Below are 19387 nucleotides of genomic sequence, written 5' to 3' on the forward strand. Positions count from 1 at the left end.
CACACAGAGACAAAAACGGTATCGTGTCAAAAACAATTTAGAAAAAATGTACGTCCAAACGAGAGGACGCAGCACCACTGAAAGCGCTGTAATATGTATGCCGGACCCATTGGTGGCGCTGTGACTGCCATGGGAACACATCAATAACAGTGGAAAAAAACACTGGGCATGGGCGTGGCGCTGGTGGTGTAGGGCTTAAGCGCTCCACCGTGTGCAGTGGCTATATGTCCCGGGTTCGAGTCCCGGACCTGGCGACCGTTGCTAAATGTCTCCCCCTCTCTTTGCCCTTGCCCTATATTGCTGATTGGAAATTTCATAGTAGAGCAACGCTGCATCTAACCCACCTGTTGCTGTGCACTGCTGCACAGCTGGCTGAAAGACTTTTTTGCCAGTCATTGAGCGCAAACTCATCACTCTTACTGATGTAATAACTTGCAGTTGGAACATTACAGCATATGTATGAAGCAGCCATCTGTAATTGTGATCGTTTATCAAAGTTTGGTTATTAAAGTTATAATAACGATATGTTGAGTTTCATGCTTCAAGTTTTTCTATGCATGTTGTTCCATGAGGTACCTGGGAATGAAGAGTCATCTTTTCAATTTGCCTGAATGTTTCCCCGCAGCCTTTCAGTGTTCAAGTTCAACAACACAGATTTGCTTAGAAAGGCTTCAGAACCAGAAGAAAGATCCTGCTCCTGTGAATACAGAATGAGTTTCTTCTTCTTTTTTTTTCTTGGAGCTTTTATGTGGAAAGCTGAGGGGATGTTGTTCCCCAGACCATATTCCACCCACGTTGCCTAGTAGGAAAAAGTGAAACGGGGAAAATCTGAGCAGAGCAACTGACTCAGTTTTGTCTGTTTTGTATTTTCCCGGCCCCTTTAGTTAGATTCAGGTTGCGAATTTGACAGCAATAATGATGGAAACTCCAGATGGTGCCCGTTCTGCTGGGAAGAAGGAGATTTAATGATGTTTTCAAATTCCCCCCCCCCCCTTCCTTGTCTTGTGAGGTCATTTTGCCTGAGGCAGAGTGAGCTGCAAAGATGGGAGGTGGGGAGAGAACACACCGTACGTAACACACACATTTCTCTGGCTAAATCAGCCGAGTGTTTGGGAAAGGATGGGTGCCTCCTCTGCTTGTACCTACCCAGCCGGTCTTTACCTTTATGGTGACAAAACTTTCATTTACTGTGACCTTCCACCAAGCTGACCTAACAGGTTTGTGTTTGTTTTCCCAATTCAAGCGGTTGGAACTGCACATAAATGTGTAGCTGGTGGCTGTGAATGAGGCCACGTAGGCTTCAGAAAGGTTATAAGCCACAGCTGTGAGCAGAAACCTCTGCAGTGGGCTGGGCCTTTGTGAGTGTGTGAGTGTTGAGGGGTATCCCGTCTTCCCCTCTCGCCGCTCGTCTCTGCTGGTATGTTTACTGAGGTAGCGCTATGTCAATAGGTCAGGCCGGCAGGTTGCTAAGGAACAACCGAGTCACTGGATGTTTGACTAAACTTCATTATAAGTGTGAGGCCTCCTATTAACGTTCTCATGACTCTGCCTCTCATAGAGAGAGTCACGAAAAACATGGCATAGCATCCTGTCTCCTGCCTTTGTGAGGTCTTCTATCAACGTGACATTTCTCCTTATCTCAATTTTGCAATTTTCTGCATGTGCTTTTTTTTTTTTGCAATGGCGGTAAACATGAAGCATATGCATAACTCCAGTGCAAAGTAACTTAAAGTTGGGCCAAGAGGTAAGCCAGTTCTATAGCAGTACCTGCTTTAAAATATTATGAAAAACCTGTCGAGTAAGATTTGGTTCACGTATAGACCTTTTTGCATCCTGTCTCGGCTTTTCTCCAACGTAGCCCGAGGATTAACAATGGTTGACAGGATGGGCTAACTCATCTGCTGCTGAACCAAACTGCAAGCCTAAAAGAGTTTTCTTACACTTTGACTCCACCATCAGCTTTTCTCATGAGATGCTCTGGGGGCCCCATTTTTCCCTGTTATTAAAGGATCCTTGTTAGTTTCATTCGATCCATCCTGTTATTGATCCAGTTTACAGCTTCATTATGTGATTCGTTAGATTTTAGCCAATGGGAGAGAATCTCTTCAGTCACTCCTAATTCAAAAAGACTCTGACAATACTAATGTGTGAAAATATTTCTCTTACTTTGGTTTTCACCAACTTGCAGGTATTTTGCACTTTTTGTGACAAATTCACAAGTTTAGATCTTGAGTTTAAATTATTTATTATTGCATCTCTCATTGATTCAAATAAAACGTTATGTCAACATTAAAGTTCAGTATAGGCTTTGCATTTATACATCTGATATTTTACCCTCAAAAGGTCAGTTTTAAACCACTGCTTTTATCTTGTCGCCCGTCTAAATGATTGAATAAATGCATAACCATTGTGTTTAAGGTCACTGTGAGGTTTTCCTGAGTTTAGTTGTTATTCAGTGCTATAAACAGCGGGGTTCCCGGTTCCTACATAGTTGGAGGAACTAAAGTATAAAATTTTATCTAAGTAGTTTTTTCCATCCATCCATCCATCCATGTCTGTATTTAACTGTCAATCCATCTTTCAGTCCATTCTTCCATCTCAGACCATCCATCAGGCTCTCCATACATATTTCCATGGTCATTTTCTTAAACCATCTGTCAATCCTTTCTTCAGTCTCTGAATTCATCCACCTGTTTCCTTTGTTATCTATGCTGAAACCATATATAGGGACTGATGAATGACTGTGGTGAGTTTGGCTCAGTAGGAAGAGTTGTTGTCTTTTTCAATCGGAAAGTTGGTCAGATTCCAGCTACCTCCTGCCATCCCTATGTTTCCTACGGGTCTGCATATCGGTGTAGGAATGTTTGCACATTTGTGAGTGCTGCTCTACATTTACTATTCTTGTTGTACAAATACGATGTTGTATTTATCCTTCAAATAGTGGGTCAAAAATGGACTGAGAACTCTGGAAATTTGACAAAGAATGTGAAGGAACCCTGGAAATACTGCAATAAGTAATATTGCAGTAAGATTTCGTGACTGACTTATTAGGACATTACAAATTATTTCAGTAATACAGCAGGTTTCTGGCTGCTTTTTACTTTTGGTTTTGTCATGACTTAGAAAGTCAACTTTACTGTCTGAGATTCCTGAAAGTTGCCTCTTTGCTGGTAGCACCAGGGGTGCCTTGTCTGTTACAAAGCAGTCAGCATCCTGTCTCACTTTGCTGTCCAAGAATCAGCACAGACACTCAAAGTTTGTGTTTCTCCCTGAACACACAAGCCGTCTTGTTGTTTGCCCTGACCATAGAGCTCCATCCATTCCTGCAGGCCGCTGAAACACTGCCACGCGCTCACCGTGATCAGGTTTCCACAGGCAAGGGCCGATGACAGCTGCAGTTGTGTCTTATCATGTCTGTGGGTGTGAAGAGGGTAAAGTAGGCGGGGCTAATCTGTGGATTTCTTTTGTTTGTTTCTTTTTCTTTCAAGGGTTGACAAGGACCGGAGTGGAGTCATTTCAGACTCGGAGCTTCAGCAGGCCCTATCGAATGGTATGTATTCATGTGTTGCAATGTACCACTCCCTTTGACGTTCCTTAAATCTGTGCTATGCTTTGAATGATACTGCTGTCAAGCTGTAGGGAAAGAGGGAATAGTATTTTTATCCTTGGGTTGAAGGTGAATTAAAGGAAAAGAGTGTTCATTTATTTTTATCCCAGGACAAAAGAGAAGCAGATGAAAGTTTACAACACTTCAATACATTCTCAGTGTCCTTGAAATAACAGAAAATAAATAAAAAAATCAGATTAAAACAGACTGAGTGTAGTGGCTTTGTGTGTGTAGGATGTGTGTGTGTGCATGGTTATTAAACTGCAAACCCTATGTGTGTTTAACTATTTTATAACCTACAGTCGTTTCTAAACCCATGTCTGGTGGTTTTCGCTGGTTGTGTTAACAAAAGAAGCCTTCTCACGACTAACTGTTCCCCAGTGTGGATGACTTTTAGTTGGCTTAGTTAGTTAGTTGTCCTTCCACCAATCTACTCACCTTTAGAGCTGCTTTCCTGTCCGGTCACTTTTTTTCCCTTGAACTGAAGCTATCTTGATGATGACCCCTTCGCCAAGTTGCAACCCCATTTTGTAGCTGTGAGGTGGAGTTTTGTCCCAACTGTTCCCTCTACACAAACACTTTCTTACAGGTGTACTTAACTATTGCACCTCAGTTTATTCCATTCGGTGGTTAACTATTTTCTTCATGAAAAATAGAGACCAAAAAATGTCATATCAGAAAAACATCATAATTTCCCCTCAAGCCTTAAAAAGGTCTTGTGCTCCCCTTGGCTGCAGCGACGACTGCTAAGTTTTCGTGACAGTTGGCAGTTCATCTTTCATATTGTTGTGGAGTAATTTTGCCCCACTTATCTTTACAGAATCTGTTTAATTCAGCCACATTAGAGGGTTTTCAAGCATAAGCGGACTGTTTAAGATCACATCATCTCAATCTGATCTAAGTTGTTTCACTGGGCCTGGACTAAGATCTATCTTTTCACTTTTTTTTAGAGCCATTCAGAGGTGGACTTGCTGGTGTGCTTTAGGTCATTGTCCCATGTGGATATCATTGTTAGTTTGATAAATATTTCATATTGGCACGACACATGTAAACCTGTAAAGTTCTACATTTTATTTAGTCTCACTCCCAGGTAACCCAGGGAAAAACACTCAGCTCTAGCCTTTTCTGAAGAGTTGAGTTGTGTGTGTAAATTTAATTGTAACCTTTCAGTTTGTGGTGCTTAAAAGGCTGAGGAGTAACACTTATTCTGTTTAAATCTCAGTAGACATCGCCCCAGAGTCAGCTGACAGAGGATACAGGAAATTAGCATGAGCCCTCTTCAGGACCAGAGATCTAAGTATCACACCGGGGGTTTCATTGCTCCTCACACCTCAGGCTCCTCCTCCTCGGGCTCCTCTTTATACATATTTACAAGCAGTTTCTCTCTGAATTTTGTAAGATTTTTGAGCAGACGAAACCCTCTTAACGCATTTCTCCCCCAGGGATAAAACCTTTTTTTAAAGGAGAAAAAAGGAGTCTTGACTCCAGTGGCAGAAGCAGCAGTGAAAGGAGGTTTTATCAGACGGCGCAGTGGCTCTTTCTCAGCATACTGATTAGCTTGAGTGTGCGTTTGTGCATGAATGCACAGGCTGGTGATATTTATCAAGAAGATATTTCTGTTTTTCTTTCGCCATGGTCAGGGGGGGGTTTGAAGATATGGCCTATCTGTGTGTGCGTCTCTGTGCCCTGGGTGCTCCTCGTGCATATTGCTATGTGTTCGCTGAGTGAACGGCAGTCTTCCTGGCCCAGACGTTTCCAGTTCATTACTTCCACTGTGATATGAAACAGAGCCAATGAAGCTGAACACACGCAGCACTGCCTCCTGTCCTGCAGCGAGCCCACTAAAGGCACCAGCCCTGCAAGGGCCCACTGACCCACTGCCAAACCGGTCATGCTGAAGGATGTTGCAGGCAGCAGATCGCTCTCCACGATGTCTCCAGACTCTGTCACGTCTGTCACATGTGCTCAGTGTGAACCTGCTTTCATCTGTGAAGAGCACAGGGCGCCATTGGCGAATTTGCCAATCCTGGTGTTCTCTGGCAAATGCCAAGCGTCCTGCACGGTGTTGGGCTGTGAGCACAACCCCCATTTGTGGACGTCGGGCCCTCATACCATCCTCATGGAGTCGGTTTCTGACTGTTTGTGCAGACACATGCACATTTGTGGCCTGCTGGAGGTCATTTTGCAGGGTTCTGGCAGTGCTCCTCCTGTTCCTCCTTGCACAAAGGTGGAGGTAGCGGTCCTGCTGCTGGGTTGTTGCCCTCCTACGGCCTCCTCCACGTCTCCTGGTTGCGCCTCCTGGCTCTGGACACTACGCTGACAGACACAGCAAACCTTCTTGCCACAGCTCGCATTGATGTGCCATCCTGGATGAGCTGCACTACCTGAGCCACTTGTGTGGGTTGTAGAGTCCGTCTCATGCTACCACGAGTGTGAAAGCACCACCAACATTCAAAAGTGACCAAAACATCAGCCAGAAAGCATAGATACTGAGAAGTGGTCTGTGGTCCCCACCTGCAGAACCACATCAGTGTTGCTTCCTAAGTGGACAGGTTGATTTCACAGAAGTTTGATTTACTTGGAGTTATATTGTGTTGTTTAAGTGTTCCCTTTATTGTTTTGAGCAGTGTATTTTGATGCGTTTGAGGTGGAAGGTGTGGTAATTTATTTCATTGTTTGTGTCAATTACACACTAACTAATAAGTAGCCAACTTTTTGTAACCCTGTTTGTAACCTGTTTAGCTGTGTAATGCCGACTGCGCTCTCTGGATCTAATATAGGAACCAATAATCTAATCTAACACTAACAAACTTTGTGTTTTTAAATGGTCTTGTTAAAAAGAATGGGCAATTGCTGTAATATGTTGCACATTACATTTGAAAGTGTGCACAGGAGGTAAAAAGTTGTTTGTCTTGTAACGGAGTAAATGAGACAGATGGGCTGTAATTCATTTGGTGGAGTTTTAGTTGAAGATTTCTCCGACTCTTGACCTGGAGAATTTGGGGATGCAGACAGAGGCAGCTCTGTAACGTAGGTCTGTTTTTCATTTTAATAAAAACATTTAATTGGTGATATAATTTATTCATAAAGTACAAAATGTATATTATTGTTAATATTTTTGCAGAGAAACAGAAATAGGTTAAAATTGTAAAAAAAAAATTGCAGGTTAGAGTATTACAAAATCGGTGATCTGAAATCGGCCTAAAAATTTCTGATCAGTGCATCTCCATTTTTTACCAATCCATATTTATTTGCCTGCATTTTTTTCTCTCTGCGTCCTTCGTCCTCCCTTCAGTCTCTCTCCAAGTGTTGACTGAATGTCCTTCATATTGAGGCTGTGATTTGCTCTGTCCCTTTTAAAATGTATTTGTTGTGCCATTTTTCCCCCGTCTCTCTTTTGGCATTTCTTTGCACAGCAGAGAGCAGATATTCGACCAACTTCCCGTCGGGCATTCAGATTTACTGTTCTCTTTACTTTTAACTGTGTAGGAACAGCAGTGTAATAAAACTGCTGACAGGCAGAGCTGGCTGAATGGCACAGCTTGAAGAGCTTGTTCAGCAGTCCTCACTTTTACACTCGTACATCCGCAGAGGTTTGTAAGATCTAATGTTCTTTTGAGTCATTTTGACCGAGGAGTAGGAAGCCTCAGGCGCTGATAGAGTTGGGCTCTGTCAGTCTTTTAGCTAATTATGTGAGGCACCAGGGTTGTTATGGGTGGATTCTTACGGAGTGTTGCAATTATGACTATTAAAAACCACAAAAACACACTGAGCTATTGGTTAGCGTCATGCTGCTGCTGACCGTTACCCTTGCTGGGTGACTCAGATTCAGGAAGAATAAATTTGTTGTTCACTATGCAGATATCATGTAATGTTACCTTCCTGCTTTTTTGCACCAGTCTAGCATACAGGTAACACAGTGGTAGCCAGAAAATGAAGTACTGCATGTGAATGGTTAAGCCTTAGTAAAAAATTTAGTTCAATTGTGCAGTTTGGAGCAGTTTTGAAGCATTTGATGTACACGAGTCATGAGACACAACCTGCCAATCAGTATCTGTTTAGAGATACAAAGAACATCATAAATGTCCTCTTTGCTATCTAACAAGTAAATAATGTACAGTCACTTTGGTTGAATGATAGGCATTGCAGTTTCTCATGCTGTCTGCCATGCTAGAACGAAGGCTTGCATGTATTGCATCCTGGAATGTCAGGGTGGGAATTTTCCAGTATTTATCCATCAGATGGAAGCATAGGAAAAACACATGACTTGTTATTGAATAAACCAGTAGCAATGATTGCTGTGTAGTGCAGCCTGGATTTACCCGTCTGTAAATCTCCCAATGAAGCCTTTTTTTGTCCCAGGAACTGATCGGACTCTTTTAAAATGTAGCATTTGTTGACACACAGTCACAATCCGACACTTCATTAAAATAAATAAAATTACTGGCTTGTATAACACTCCACATTCAATTCAATTCAGTTTTATTTATATAGCGCCAATTCACAACACATGCTGTCTCAAGGCACTTCACAACAGTCAGGTACATACATTCCAATTAATCCTAACCATTCAACAGTGCAGTCAGAGTTAGTTATTTATTCAAATTGGATAAAAAGTTTTTCTATCTAAGGAAACCCAGCAGATTGCATCCAGTCAGTGACTTGCAGCATTCCCTCCTCCCGGATGAGCATGTAGAGACAGTGGACAGTCATTTTCTATCGCTTATTCCATAATGGGTCGCGGGGAAGCTGGTGCCTATCTCCAGCAGTCTATGGGCGAGAGGCGGGGTTCACCCTGGACAGGTCGCCAGTCCATCGCAGGGCAATACACATACAACCATACACACACTCATTCATACACCTAAGGGCAATTTAGAGTGACCAATTAACCTAACTGGCATGTCTTTGGACTGTGGGAGGAAGCTGGCGTACTCGGTGAGAACCCACGCATGCACATTTGCAATTCAATTCAGTTTTTTTCACAACACATGTCGTCTCAAGGCACTTCACAACAATCAGGTACATACAATCCAATTAATCCTAACCATTCAACAGTGCAGTCAGAGTTAGTTATTTATTCAAATTGGATAAAAAGTTTTTCTATCTAAGGAAACCCAGCAGATTGCATCCAGTCAGTGACTTGCAGCATTCACTCCTCCTGGATGAGCATGTAGAGATAGTGGACAGTCACTGGCGTTGACTTTGCAGCAGTCCCTCATACTGAGCATACATGTAGCAACAGCAGAGAGGAAAAACTCCCTTTTAACAGGAAGAAACCTCCAGCAGAACCAGGCTCAGTGTGAGCGGCCATCTGCCACGACTGACTGGAGGTTAGAGAGAACAGAGCAGAGACAGAAACAGAACAAAGAAGCACTGATCCAGGAGTACTTTCTATAGGAAGGAAAAGTAACTGTTAATGGATGTAGCTCCTTCAGTCGTTTCACCTAGAAAGAAAGAACAAATAAACTCTGAGCCAGTTTTCAAGGTTAGAGTCTGAAAGAGAGCACATAGAGTTAATCACAGTAAAAGCTCAGTCAATTTCCATGTCTAGGAGAGAGAAAGGGTTAAACTCTAAAAGACAGGGCTATGTGGATCATCGTAGAGGGTGAGCATTAAGTTGTTGCCAGCAGAAGCTTGGACGATTCCCCTCTCCAGAAAGGTGTCAAAGGCAGACACAGAGCCAGGCCAGGTGTAGCTTCTAGGAAGAGAAAAGAGAGAACAAGGTTAAAAGTTGAAATAACAGCAAATAATGCAAAATTGGAGAATAGTGTGAGAATGTAGTGATGAGGGTGAAAGTGGTCGTTATGTCCTCCAGCAGCCTAAGCCTATAGCAGCATAACTACAGAGATAGTTTCAGTTCAGATTATTTAGTTAAGTGGCGCTAATTTACAACAATGTCATCTCAAAGCACCTCACAAAGGGTCCCACTGATGGCCATTGTTATACTAAAAGCCACAATGATTGGGATACCTCATCCTGTCAGACTAATTATAACCATTGGAAAAGAGAGGGGGTCATACAGGTAGCAGAAATGGAGGGTGTGTTTGCACCTCAACCATAACTGAGCCGGTTTAGGCTAAACCTGACTCCCCCTTACTCCAACCAACAGGGAGGGGAGAAGACGGAGGTAAAAAATAAGGAAGATAGCCCAGGATAAACTAAGCCACTCTAACTATAAGCTTTATCAAAAAGGAAAGTTTTAAGCCTAGCCTTAAAAGTAGACAGGGTGTCTGCCTCAGGGACTAAAACTGGGAGCTGGTTCCACAGGAGAGGAGCCTGATAACTAAAGGATCTGCCTCCTATTCTACAGGTCCTTCTCAAAAAATTAGCATATTGTTATTTTCTATTATGTAATGATGAAAATTTTATATTCATATGTTTTAGATTCATTGCACATTAACTGAAATATTTCAGGTCCTTTATTGTCTTAATACGGATGATTTTGGCATACAGCTCATGAAAACTCAAAATTCCTATCTCACAAAATTAGCATATTTCATCCGACCAATAAAAGAAAAGTGTTTTTAATACAAAAAACGTCAACCTTCAAATAATCATGTACAGTTATGCACTCGATACTTGGTCGGGAATCCTTTTGCAGAAATGACTGCTTCAATGCAGCGTGGCATGGAGGCAATCAGCCTGTGGCACTGCTGAGGTCTTATGGAGGCCCAGGATGCTTCAATAGCGGCCTTTAGCTCATCCAGAGTGCTGGGTCTTGAGTCTCTCAACGTTCTCTTCACAATATCCCACAGATTCTCTATGGGGTTCAGGTCAGGAGAGTTGGCAGGCCAATTGAGCACAGTGATACCATGGTCAGTAAACCATTTACCAGTGGTTTTGGCACTGTGAGCAGGTGCCAGGTCGTGCTGAAAAATGAAATCTTCATCTCCATAAAGCTTTTCAGCAGATGGAAGCATGAAGTGCTCCAAAATCTCCTGATAGCTAGCTGCATTGACCCTGCCCTTGATAAAACACAGTGGACCAACACCAGCAGCTGACACGGCACCCCAGACCATCACTGACTGTGGGTACTTGACACTGGACTTCTGGCATTTTGGCATTTCCTTCTCCCCAGTCTTCCTCCAGACTCTGGCACCTGGATTTCTGAATGACATGCAGAATTTGCTTTCATCCAAAAAAAGTACTTTGGACCACTGAGCAACAGTCCAGTGCTGCTTCTCTGTAGCCCAGGTCTGGGGAATGCGGCACCTGTAGCCCATTTCCTGCACACGCCTGTGCACGGTGGCTCTGGATGTTTCTACTCCAGACTCAGTCCACTGCTTCCGCAGGTCCCCCAAGGTCTGGAATCGGCCCTTCTCCACAATCTTCCTCAGGGTCCGGTCACCTCTTCTCGTTGTGCAGCGTTTTCTGCCACACTTTTTCCTTCCCACAGACTTCCCACTGAGGTGCCTTGATACAGCACTCTGGGAACAGCCTATTCGTTCAGAAATTTCTTTCTGTGTCTTACCCTCTTGCTTGAGGGTGTCAATAGTGGCCTTCTGGACAGCAGTCAGGTCGGCAGTCTTACCCATGATTGGAGTTTTGAGTGATGAATCAGGCTGGGAGTTTTAAAGGCCTCAGGAATCTTTTGCAGGTGTTTAGAGTTAACTCGTTGATTCAGATGATTAGGTTCATAGCTCGTTTAGAGACCCTTTTAATGATATGCTAATTTTGTGAGATAGGAATTTTGGGTTTTCATGAGCTGTATGCCAAAATCATCCAATTTAAGACAATAAAAGACCTGAAATATTTCAGTTAGTGTGCAATGAATCTAAAATATATGAATGTTAAATTTTCATCATGACATTATGGAAAATAATGAACTTTATTAAAATATGCTAATTTTTTGAGAAGGACCTGTACTTCTAGAGGCTCTAGGAACCAGCAGTAAACCTGCAGTCTGAGAACGAAGGGCTCTGTTAGGAACATATGGAACAATCAGATCTCTGATGTATGATGGAGCTAGATCATTAGGGGCTTTATATGTGAGGAGGAGAATTTTAAATTCTATTTTGGACTTAACAGGGAGCCAATGAAGGGAAGCTAAAATAGGAGAAATATGATCTCTCTTTTTAATTTTCATCAGAACTCTTGCTGCAGCATTTTGAATCAGCTGAAGGCTTTTAACTGCATTTTGTGGACATCCTGATAGTAATGAATTACAATAGTCCAGCCTTGAAGTAACAAATGCATGGACTAGTTTTTCAGCGTCACTCCTAGATAGGATATTTCTAATTTTGGCAATGTTCCAGAGATGAAAGAAGGAAATCCTAGAAACCTGTTTAATATGGGATTTAAATGACATGTCCTGGTCAAAATAACACCAAGGTTTTTTACTTTATTATCAGAGGTCAATTTAATGCCATCCAGGTTAAGTGATTGACTAAGCAGTTTCTTTTTTAAAGACTCCGGTCCAAAGATGACAATTTCTGTCTTGTCTGAATTTAGAAGCAAAAAATTTAACGTCATCCAAGTTTTTATATCTTCAAAACATGCTTGTAGTCTATCTAACTGGTTGGGCTCATCAGGATTTAGGGATAAGTAAAGCTGAGTATCATCAGCGTAACAGTGAAAATGTATCCCATGCTGCCTAATAATTTGACCTATTGGAAGCATAATATATAGTAAAGAGAATTGGCCCAAGTACTGAGCCCTGTGGTACTCCACAATTAACCCTTGAGTTTAAAGATGATTTATCATTTACATGAACAAACTGGAATCTGTCAGACAGATAAGATTTAAACCAGCCTACCGCTGTTCCCCTGATCCCTACAGCATATTCCAGCCTTTCTAAGAGAATTTTGTGATCGACTGTATCAAATGCAGCACTGAGATCTAACAGAACCAGAACAGATACAAGTCCATTATCTGAGGCCATAAGAATATCATTAGTGACTTTCAGCAGAGCTGTTTCAGTGCTATGATGAGCTCTGAAACCTGACTGAAACTCTTCAAACAGGTCATTGTTGTATAAATGCTCACACATTTGATTAGCAACAATTTTCCCAAGAATTTTAGATAAGAATGGAAGATTGGATATAGGTCTGTAATTTTTCAAGTCATCTCGATCAAGCGAAGGTTTCTTAAGTAAAGGTTTAATTACAGCTACCTTAAAAGCTTGTGGTACATATCCATTTACTAAAGATAGATTAATCATATCTAAAATGGGACTGGTAATCAGAGGGAACACTTCCTTAAATAATTTGGTTGGGATTGTGTCTAACATACAAGTTGAAGGTTTAGATGAAGCTAATATTTCTGATAACTTAGGAAGCTTCACAGGATCAAAACAGTCCAAACACAAATCAGGTTCTGCAGTTATTTCCAATGTTGTCTCACTTGCTGAGGATGAAGTAATCATCTTCGGGAGTATGTCAAAGATTTTCTTTTTAATAGAATCAATTTTATTTAAGAAGAATCCCATAAAGTCATGGCTGCTAAGAGCTAAGGCAATGGATGGCTCAACAGAGCTATGATTCTGTGTAAGTTTAGGAACTGTACTAAAGAGAAACCTAGGATTATTCTTGTTCTCTACTATTAATGATGAGAAATAAGCTGTTCTAGCTTGGCGAAGTGTCTTTTTGTACAACAGTAGGCTATTTTTCCAGATTAAGTAGGAATCCTCTAGGTGTGTAGAGTGCCATTTTCTCTCCAATTTTCTAACATTGTGCTTTAAAGTACGCAGCTCTGAATTAAACCAAGGAGCTAGCCTCCTATTAATGATTATCTTCTTTTTCAAGGGGGCTGCATTGTCTAATGCATCACGCAATGATGAAGAAACACTATGAACAAAAGAATCAATTTGTGAAGGGGCAGAAACAGAATTATTGCCCTCCACTGTGCTTTTCAGTGATAATGAGGAAATGAAAAGTGGAACAGATTCTTTAAAGGTTGTTATAGCATCGCCTGATAATGATCTACCGTATGTTCCGCACTATAAGGCGCACTTAAAAACCTTTAATTTTTTCAAAAAATGACAGTGCGCCTTGTAATCCGGAGCGCCTTATATATGGATCAATTGGTTAATTGGTTGATCCATACTGGTTGTACACGATGCTCTGTCAAAATGTTTCAGTACGACTGGTAAACTACAAAGCCGCACCGCTTGCAGCATTACGGCTACCGTAGTCAGGGGTGTCGCCGAAGTAATAGCGGTAAACACCTGTACTGTGCTTACTCTTAGTCCAACACCACTTGTGTGTGTATAACGTTTGAATGTACTGTTGCAGGAATTGCCTGAACTATATGTGATTAGAAGCTCAGTGTGTGGGGTGTATGTTTCGTGTGTGTATGGAAGATGTTGACATTACTCCTCCGGACAGAGGTGGTGTTGTGTGCTGCCGTAGCTGAGAATCAAGAGTGAAGGAGTGACGTCGGTATTATTGTGTGTGTGGGGTGGGTAGAGACGGCGACCGGAGCAGCGGTGTATGAGTCTGTAAGCCCTGTGTTTTTACGTGCTGCAAAGTCATTAAAAAGAACCCCGAATCTCGTCAACAACTCAGTGTTTTGATGCTGTTTCTTCATGCTCAACTCAGCAACGTATGAGTGAGGGAGTTAACCCCGAGGAAACTAGTAACTTCGGCCCTGGAGAAAGCGTCTCCCCTGTGTCATCAGACTACGGTCAGGGGACAGAAACAGGAAAGGTTAACAGTACTAACGTTTGATTTAGTGCATCAAACTGTTTCTTTTACGTGTTTACTGAATCAGGGAAAAGTTCCCTTTCACGTTTTAACTAACGTTTGATTTCAACTTCAACTTCATAGACTCCAATGCATTCCTAACGTGCGGTTGGTTCTATTCAATAGAATTCTATGTAGAGGAGACCTTACCATGAGAGTGAATGGAGTTATCAGAACGCTGGTTTGTAGTGTATTAATAAAGTTTGACTGACTGACTTATCTGACATTCTCTTTAGCACAGCTCCATCTAGTGGATGCAAACGCAACCCCAGTCAAACGTTTGACTGCAGTAGCTTCTATTCTATGCGCCTTATAATCCGGTGCACCCTATATATGAAAAAAGTTCTAAAATAGGCCATTCATTGAAGGTGCGCCTTATAATCCGGTGCGCCTTATAGTGCGGAAAATACGGTACTATAATGAAATTTTCTTTCAGGTGTGGAGTACTCGGTTAAATTAAACTCAAAGGTTATTAAGAAATGGTCAGACAGGACAGGGTTATGAGAGAATATTGTCATGTCTTTACACTCAATGCCATATGTCAGCACAAGGTCCAGAGAATGAAGACAAAGGTGGTTAGGTTTGTTAATGTTTTGATCAAAGCCAATTGAGTCTAAGATAGCATTAAACGCTATATTTAGGCTATCACTTTCAGCGTCTACATGAATGTTAAAATCCCCCACTATAATAACTTTATCTGTATTTAACACTAAATCAGATAAAAGGTCTGAAAACTGATCTAAAAATTGAGAGTAAGATCCTGGTGGACGGTACAAAACAACAAACAGAAGAGGTTTTAGTGCTTTGCAATTTGGATGAGGAAAACTAAGGATTAAATATTCAAAAGAGTTGTAGCTATTGATTGGTCTGGGGCTAATCAATAAATCCGACTGAAAGATGGTTGCTACTCCTCCTCCTTGCCCAGTAATTCGAGGAATGTGAAAATTTAAATAATTAGTAGGAGTTGACTCATTTATACTAACATAATCCTCTTGCTGCAGCCAGGTTTCTGTGAGGCAAAATAAATCAATCTGATTGTCACAAATCAGGTCACTAACTAGCAATGTCTTTGAAGAGAGAGATCTTATGTTCAGTAAGCCACATTTAATTGTTTTATTTTTCTTTTCGGTCTGAGTTGTGTTTATTTTTATTAGATTTTCCTGATTTCCTCCTTTTAGATTATTCATTCAGTATCATGGGCTAAATTAGCATTTTTATTTATTAATTAATTTATTAATTAACTCACTGCCCAGACAGCGTGGAATCTGTTTTATACCTGCAGCCTTTGAAGAAGCTCCCATCTTGCTCCTGCTGATGAAGTATTTTATGTGGAGCAGTTAGCTGAAGTGCTAAGCTATTGCTAGCTTGTTTTGATATGACTCATTGATAACTCGACTTTAACTCATTTCAGTGCAGGTCCAGCTTAGTGTGTGCACCTAACAGCCAGAAAAGCTTCACAAACTTAGCTTTTTGCTTTCAACATTATAAAATGAATGTATGAACACAGACGCCACAAAGCAGACGACAGCCAACTGACATGCAGGGAACTGCAGCAGCCCACACAGTCTCTCTCTGACTGGATATGTCGTTATAAAGGGAGTGAAACATGTTGAAGTTTAGATCAACAAAATACAGTGTGCGGCCTACTATTCAAATTTGCAAGCTGTGCACATGAAAATGAGCTGTGATTTTTTTTAGTTTTTTTTTTTAAACTCGACTGCTTAAAACAAAATACTCTGGACATGATCAAACAGTCTTGCAGCTTGAAAAAAGCTTCAAACAAATGGGTTTAAAGTTCTGTTTGGTGTCATTAAATCACAGAATGAATTTATCATGTCCCTTATTTGGCCATTTTACTCATACGATACTAAATACACTCCACTTGACCACAGCTAATGATTGCGACCGGTTGACGTTTTTGGACTGTGCCTATATCACATTCTGTTAAAAAAAATTATAAATTATTAATATGATCTGGAGGGTTTATTTATTTATTTATTTCCGATATAATTTGTTGCTAAAATTGCAGCGTTCCAAAACAAGCATCAAACGACTTGGCATTACTGCTACCTTGTGGTTGTGTTGCTGATAAGGGTGAGAAAAAAAAAGTCAAAACGGTAGTCATATACACAATTAAAATATCTATGTTTTACTAAATATTAATATTCAAAAATCGGCAGCCATCCCTAACGGACATGAAAACAACATGCTGAGGTGTGCCTGTATCGTTTTGGTTGGTTTTGAGTCTTTTGGAGCACCTGCTCATGCTCCTAAAGCTGCTTTGTAGCAGTTTTTGTTAAGAAGCTCACTGGCGTTAGGAAGTCATGAGGCCGTGTGGTTGATCTGACTGAGTTTCAGTATTAATTTGAGCTTCAGAAAGTCCTGTAAGGAACACTCTTTACGTTTTTACAGTTTAGTATTTTGCTAAAGTGGCTGATTTGTTAATTATGGTTGTCTACCTGTCTTTATTTGAAACCTGTTTTCTTTCCCCTCTCACAGACATGCATCTACCCCAGTCTGACAGGATGTGGTTCATGCGTGTTCTATAACTACTCTGTGAAGTCTAATGCTGAACATTTAAGGTCTGCTGGGAAAAGTGTGTATCCGTGTGTGGTTGCTTGTGCAATGTATGTAAAGTACAAGCGTCTCACTGAGCTCCATCAGGGCCGTTATATGTTTGTGTACACACTGCGGTCAGATCACTCCGCTTTCTTCACCTCTTGCATTCCTTCTGCCAGCCTCTCTCCACCTCACTGCCGGCTGTTTGGTTGGCCGGTCAGAGAGCACAGTGTGTGGACAGGACAGAGGGTGGATTGTCCCGGCTTCTCGTTAGAGAGAGACACACTGTGAAACCGGGCCGCTGCAGTCTATCTAGCACACACTGGTGACCTCACAGCCTGCTCCTGCTGTGAAACGTTTGTGTACTCGGCTTTGTGAGCAGAAAGGTCACAGCTAGTTTTTTGCTCCGCCTTCAGACATTTTCTGACGGCTCTGTCACTGGAACAAGATTGACGTCCCTCTAGAAACAAAAACAAAATGAGGAACGGATCTCAGATTAATTCTTGCATAGGAATGGGCTCTCATGGTAGCACGAAATTTACTCACAACTTTAAAACCAAGAGGTATATGATTTAACTGCTTTTATTTAAAACACAAAGGCAACAATTATTTTTACAGGTACTCAAATAATATAATGATTATTATGCATAACATTTCTTTGCTATTTAGATTTTGATATATGAACTTTAGGAAAAAAAGAAAAAAATGAACAGCTGCTAATTTTAGTAGTACTTCTAATGCCAAATTTTTCAGCATATTACGTCTATTTGTTGCTCTGTTCTTTAATGAGTACCGCAATTAAAACAAGCTGATATTAGCCGGTTACTCAGGCTATCTGCTCTGGTAGCCAGCCTCCAGTTGGCTGCCCAATACACATGCCACTCGTAACATGACCAAATGTGCCTTTCTTTTACACAAGTGAAGGGTTAGTAGCCTTCTTCAGCCGCTTCCTAGCTGACCAGCAGTGCTAAGCAACGAGTGGGGGAGGGGTAGCCCTGCTCTATGCTCCATACTCTATTCTCCATACAACATCTAAAAGTGCTTTTGTGACTTCTGAAACACGCAGTCCAAGAACAACCACGATATGAGGCTGGTATCTTGTCCCTTCCAGCGTTTGTCCAGCATAAACACCTTCCCTCTACGCTGGGGTGGAGTATCTGCAGCCTGTTCAGTTCTGCTTCTAGTTTATGCTTCAGCAAATGAATCCTGTGTTTCGGCTCATTGTTGCCCTACAACTTTGCTTTAACTTTAGTTTAACATGTTTCTACTGAAATCTAGAAAATTAGAAAAGTAAATTAGATTACATTTCTTAAGCAGTGTTGGGTTTTTGAACGTAACATGTGGACTCTAACTGGAACCTGTGAGCTGGGACTAACTTTGGGTTCTAAAGCAACAAACAACCCTCTTGGGTCTGGTACGAAACAAAGGATGTATATGTGGAAAAGCACCTCATGTTCACTGTAAAGCATGGTGTAGGATCTGTGATGCTGTGGGCCTGTTTCTCTTCCAAAGGCCCTGAGGCTCCATAGACTGCATGGCATCAGGAATTATTTTTTAAATCGCGACATTTCAAATGAAAATCTGGTGGCTTTTGCTAAAAAAAGTGAAGCTTTGTCATCATTTAAACTTTGAAATGTGTAATGGTGCAACATATGGCCAAATCAACATTCATCCGAGTTGTGAGATGTTATCAAGGAAGACTGTTACTTCCCCTTTGAGAAAAGTGGGTTGAACAAAGTATTGGCAGCAGGGCGGTGACACTTGGTTTTATCTGTTTCTGTACCAGAAATAGCGAAGCTGTGACAGTCAGTGCAGCTGACTGCTGATTTAGTCAACGTCCCACAGTCAGTGAAGGCATGTGTTTTAAAAACTGAGGTGTGCTCCTCTTGTTTTTTCTCTTGTTTCGTATAACTGAGCAGGCCTGAAAATGAGTTTCTGAACCGTTCCAACTGCTGATGCTGCTGTCAGTGTGCAACTGTTAGCACGGCCCGTTAAACAGCTTATTTTCTATTTTAATCAAGATTTACAGACTTCTCTGTTACTGCATGCTGTTGGGGTGTGATGTCTGATGAGCATATAGAGAAAATATATATTTGCGGGGTATATTTTAAGTGATCAGGTGAAATGAAACACAATAGGCCATAGTGTTATATAGGTGTTCCTTAATATCAGCATTCCATCAGATGAACAGAAACGTCTAGATTTTGGCACCAAACCCAGTTTCAGTAAGAGCCTCAAGGCTGGTCTCAGAGCAGTTCTTTCCTCGGACCTGGACCGCCTTTCTCATCAATAAAACAAAATAAAGGAAGAGAGAATAAATATATTGTTTCCTAGAGCAAATGAAGCTTTTCAGCATCTCAAACTCTTTTCCCAAGTCCTTAAAGTTATTCAAACCGTAATAATTTATCTGAAAACTGTGTTTTTTTAAAATAGTTCAAATCAAAGTAAATGCTCAATAAATCTTTCTCCTTTTTATTTAAATATGTTGCACTCATCTCTCCTGCCACACACTGCAGACTTGTTTAGTGCTGAAGCAGGA

At 41.3% G+C, this 19387-nt stretch overlaps 1 protein-coding gene across 3 annotated transcripts in view; it reads left to right on the forward strand.

Annotated features, from left to right (window-relative positions):
* Positions 1-19387, forward strand: part of pdcd6 (programmed cell death 6) — a 34254-nt gene that overhangs the window by 7473 nt on the left and 7394 nt on the right. For all 3 annotated transcript variants that reach the window (XM_047349597.1, XM_047349596.1, XM_047349595.1), the window contains exon 2: positions 3489-3550. Coding sequence is in view for 2 of the 3 variants with exons in the window: in XM_047349596.1 (XP_047205552.1) it covers positions 3489-3550 (62 nt within the window). In the remaining variant the exon portion in view is untranslated. The remainder of the gene's footprint in view (positions 1-3488; positions 3551-19387) is intronic.

Source organism: Girardinichthys multiradiatus, chromosome 21 (assembly GCF_021462225.1).
Source record: "Girardinichthys multiradiatus isolate DD_20200921_A chromosome 21, DD_fGirMul_XY1, whole genome shotgun sequence".
Lineage (NCBI taxonomy): Eukaryota > Metazoa > Chordata > Actinopteri > Cyprinodontiformes > Goodeidae > Girardinichthys > Girardinichthys multiradiatus.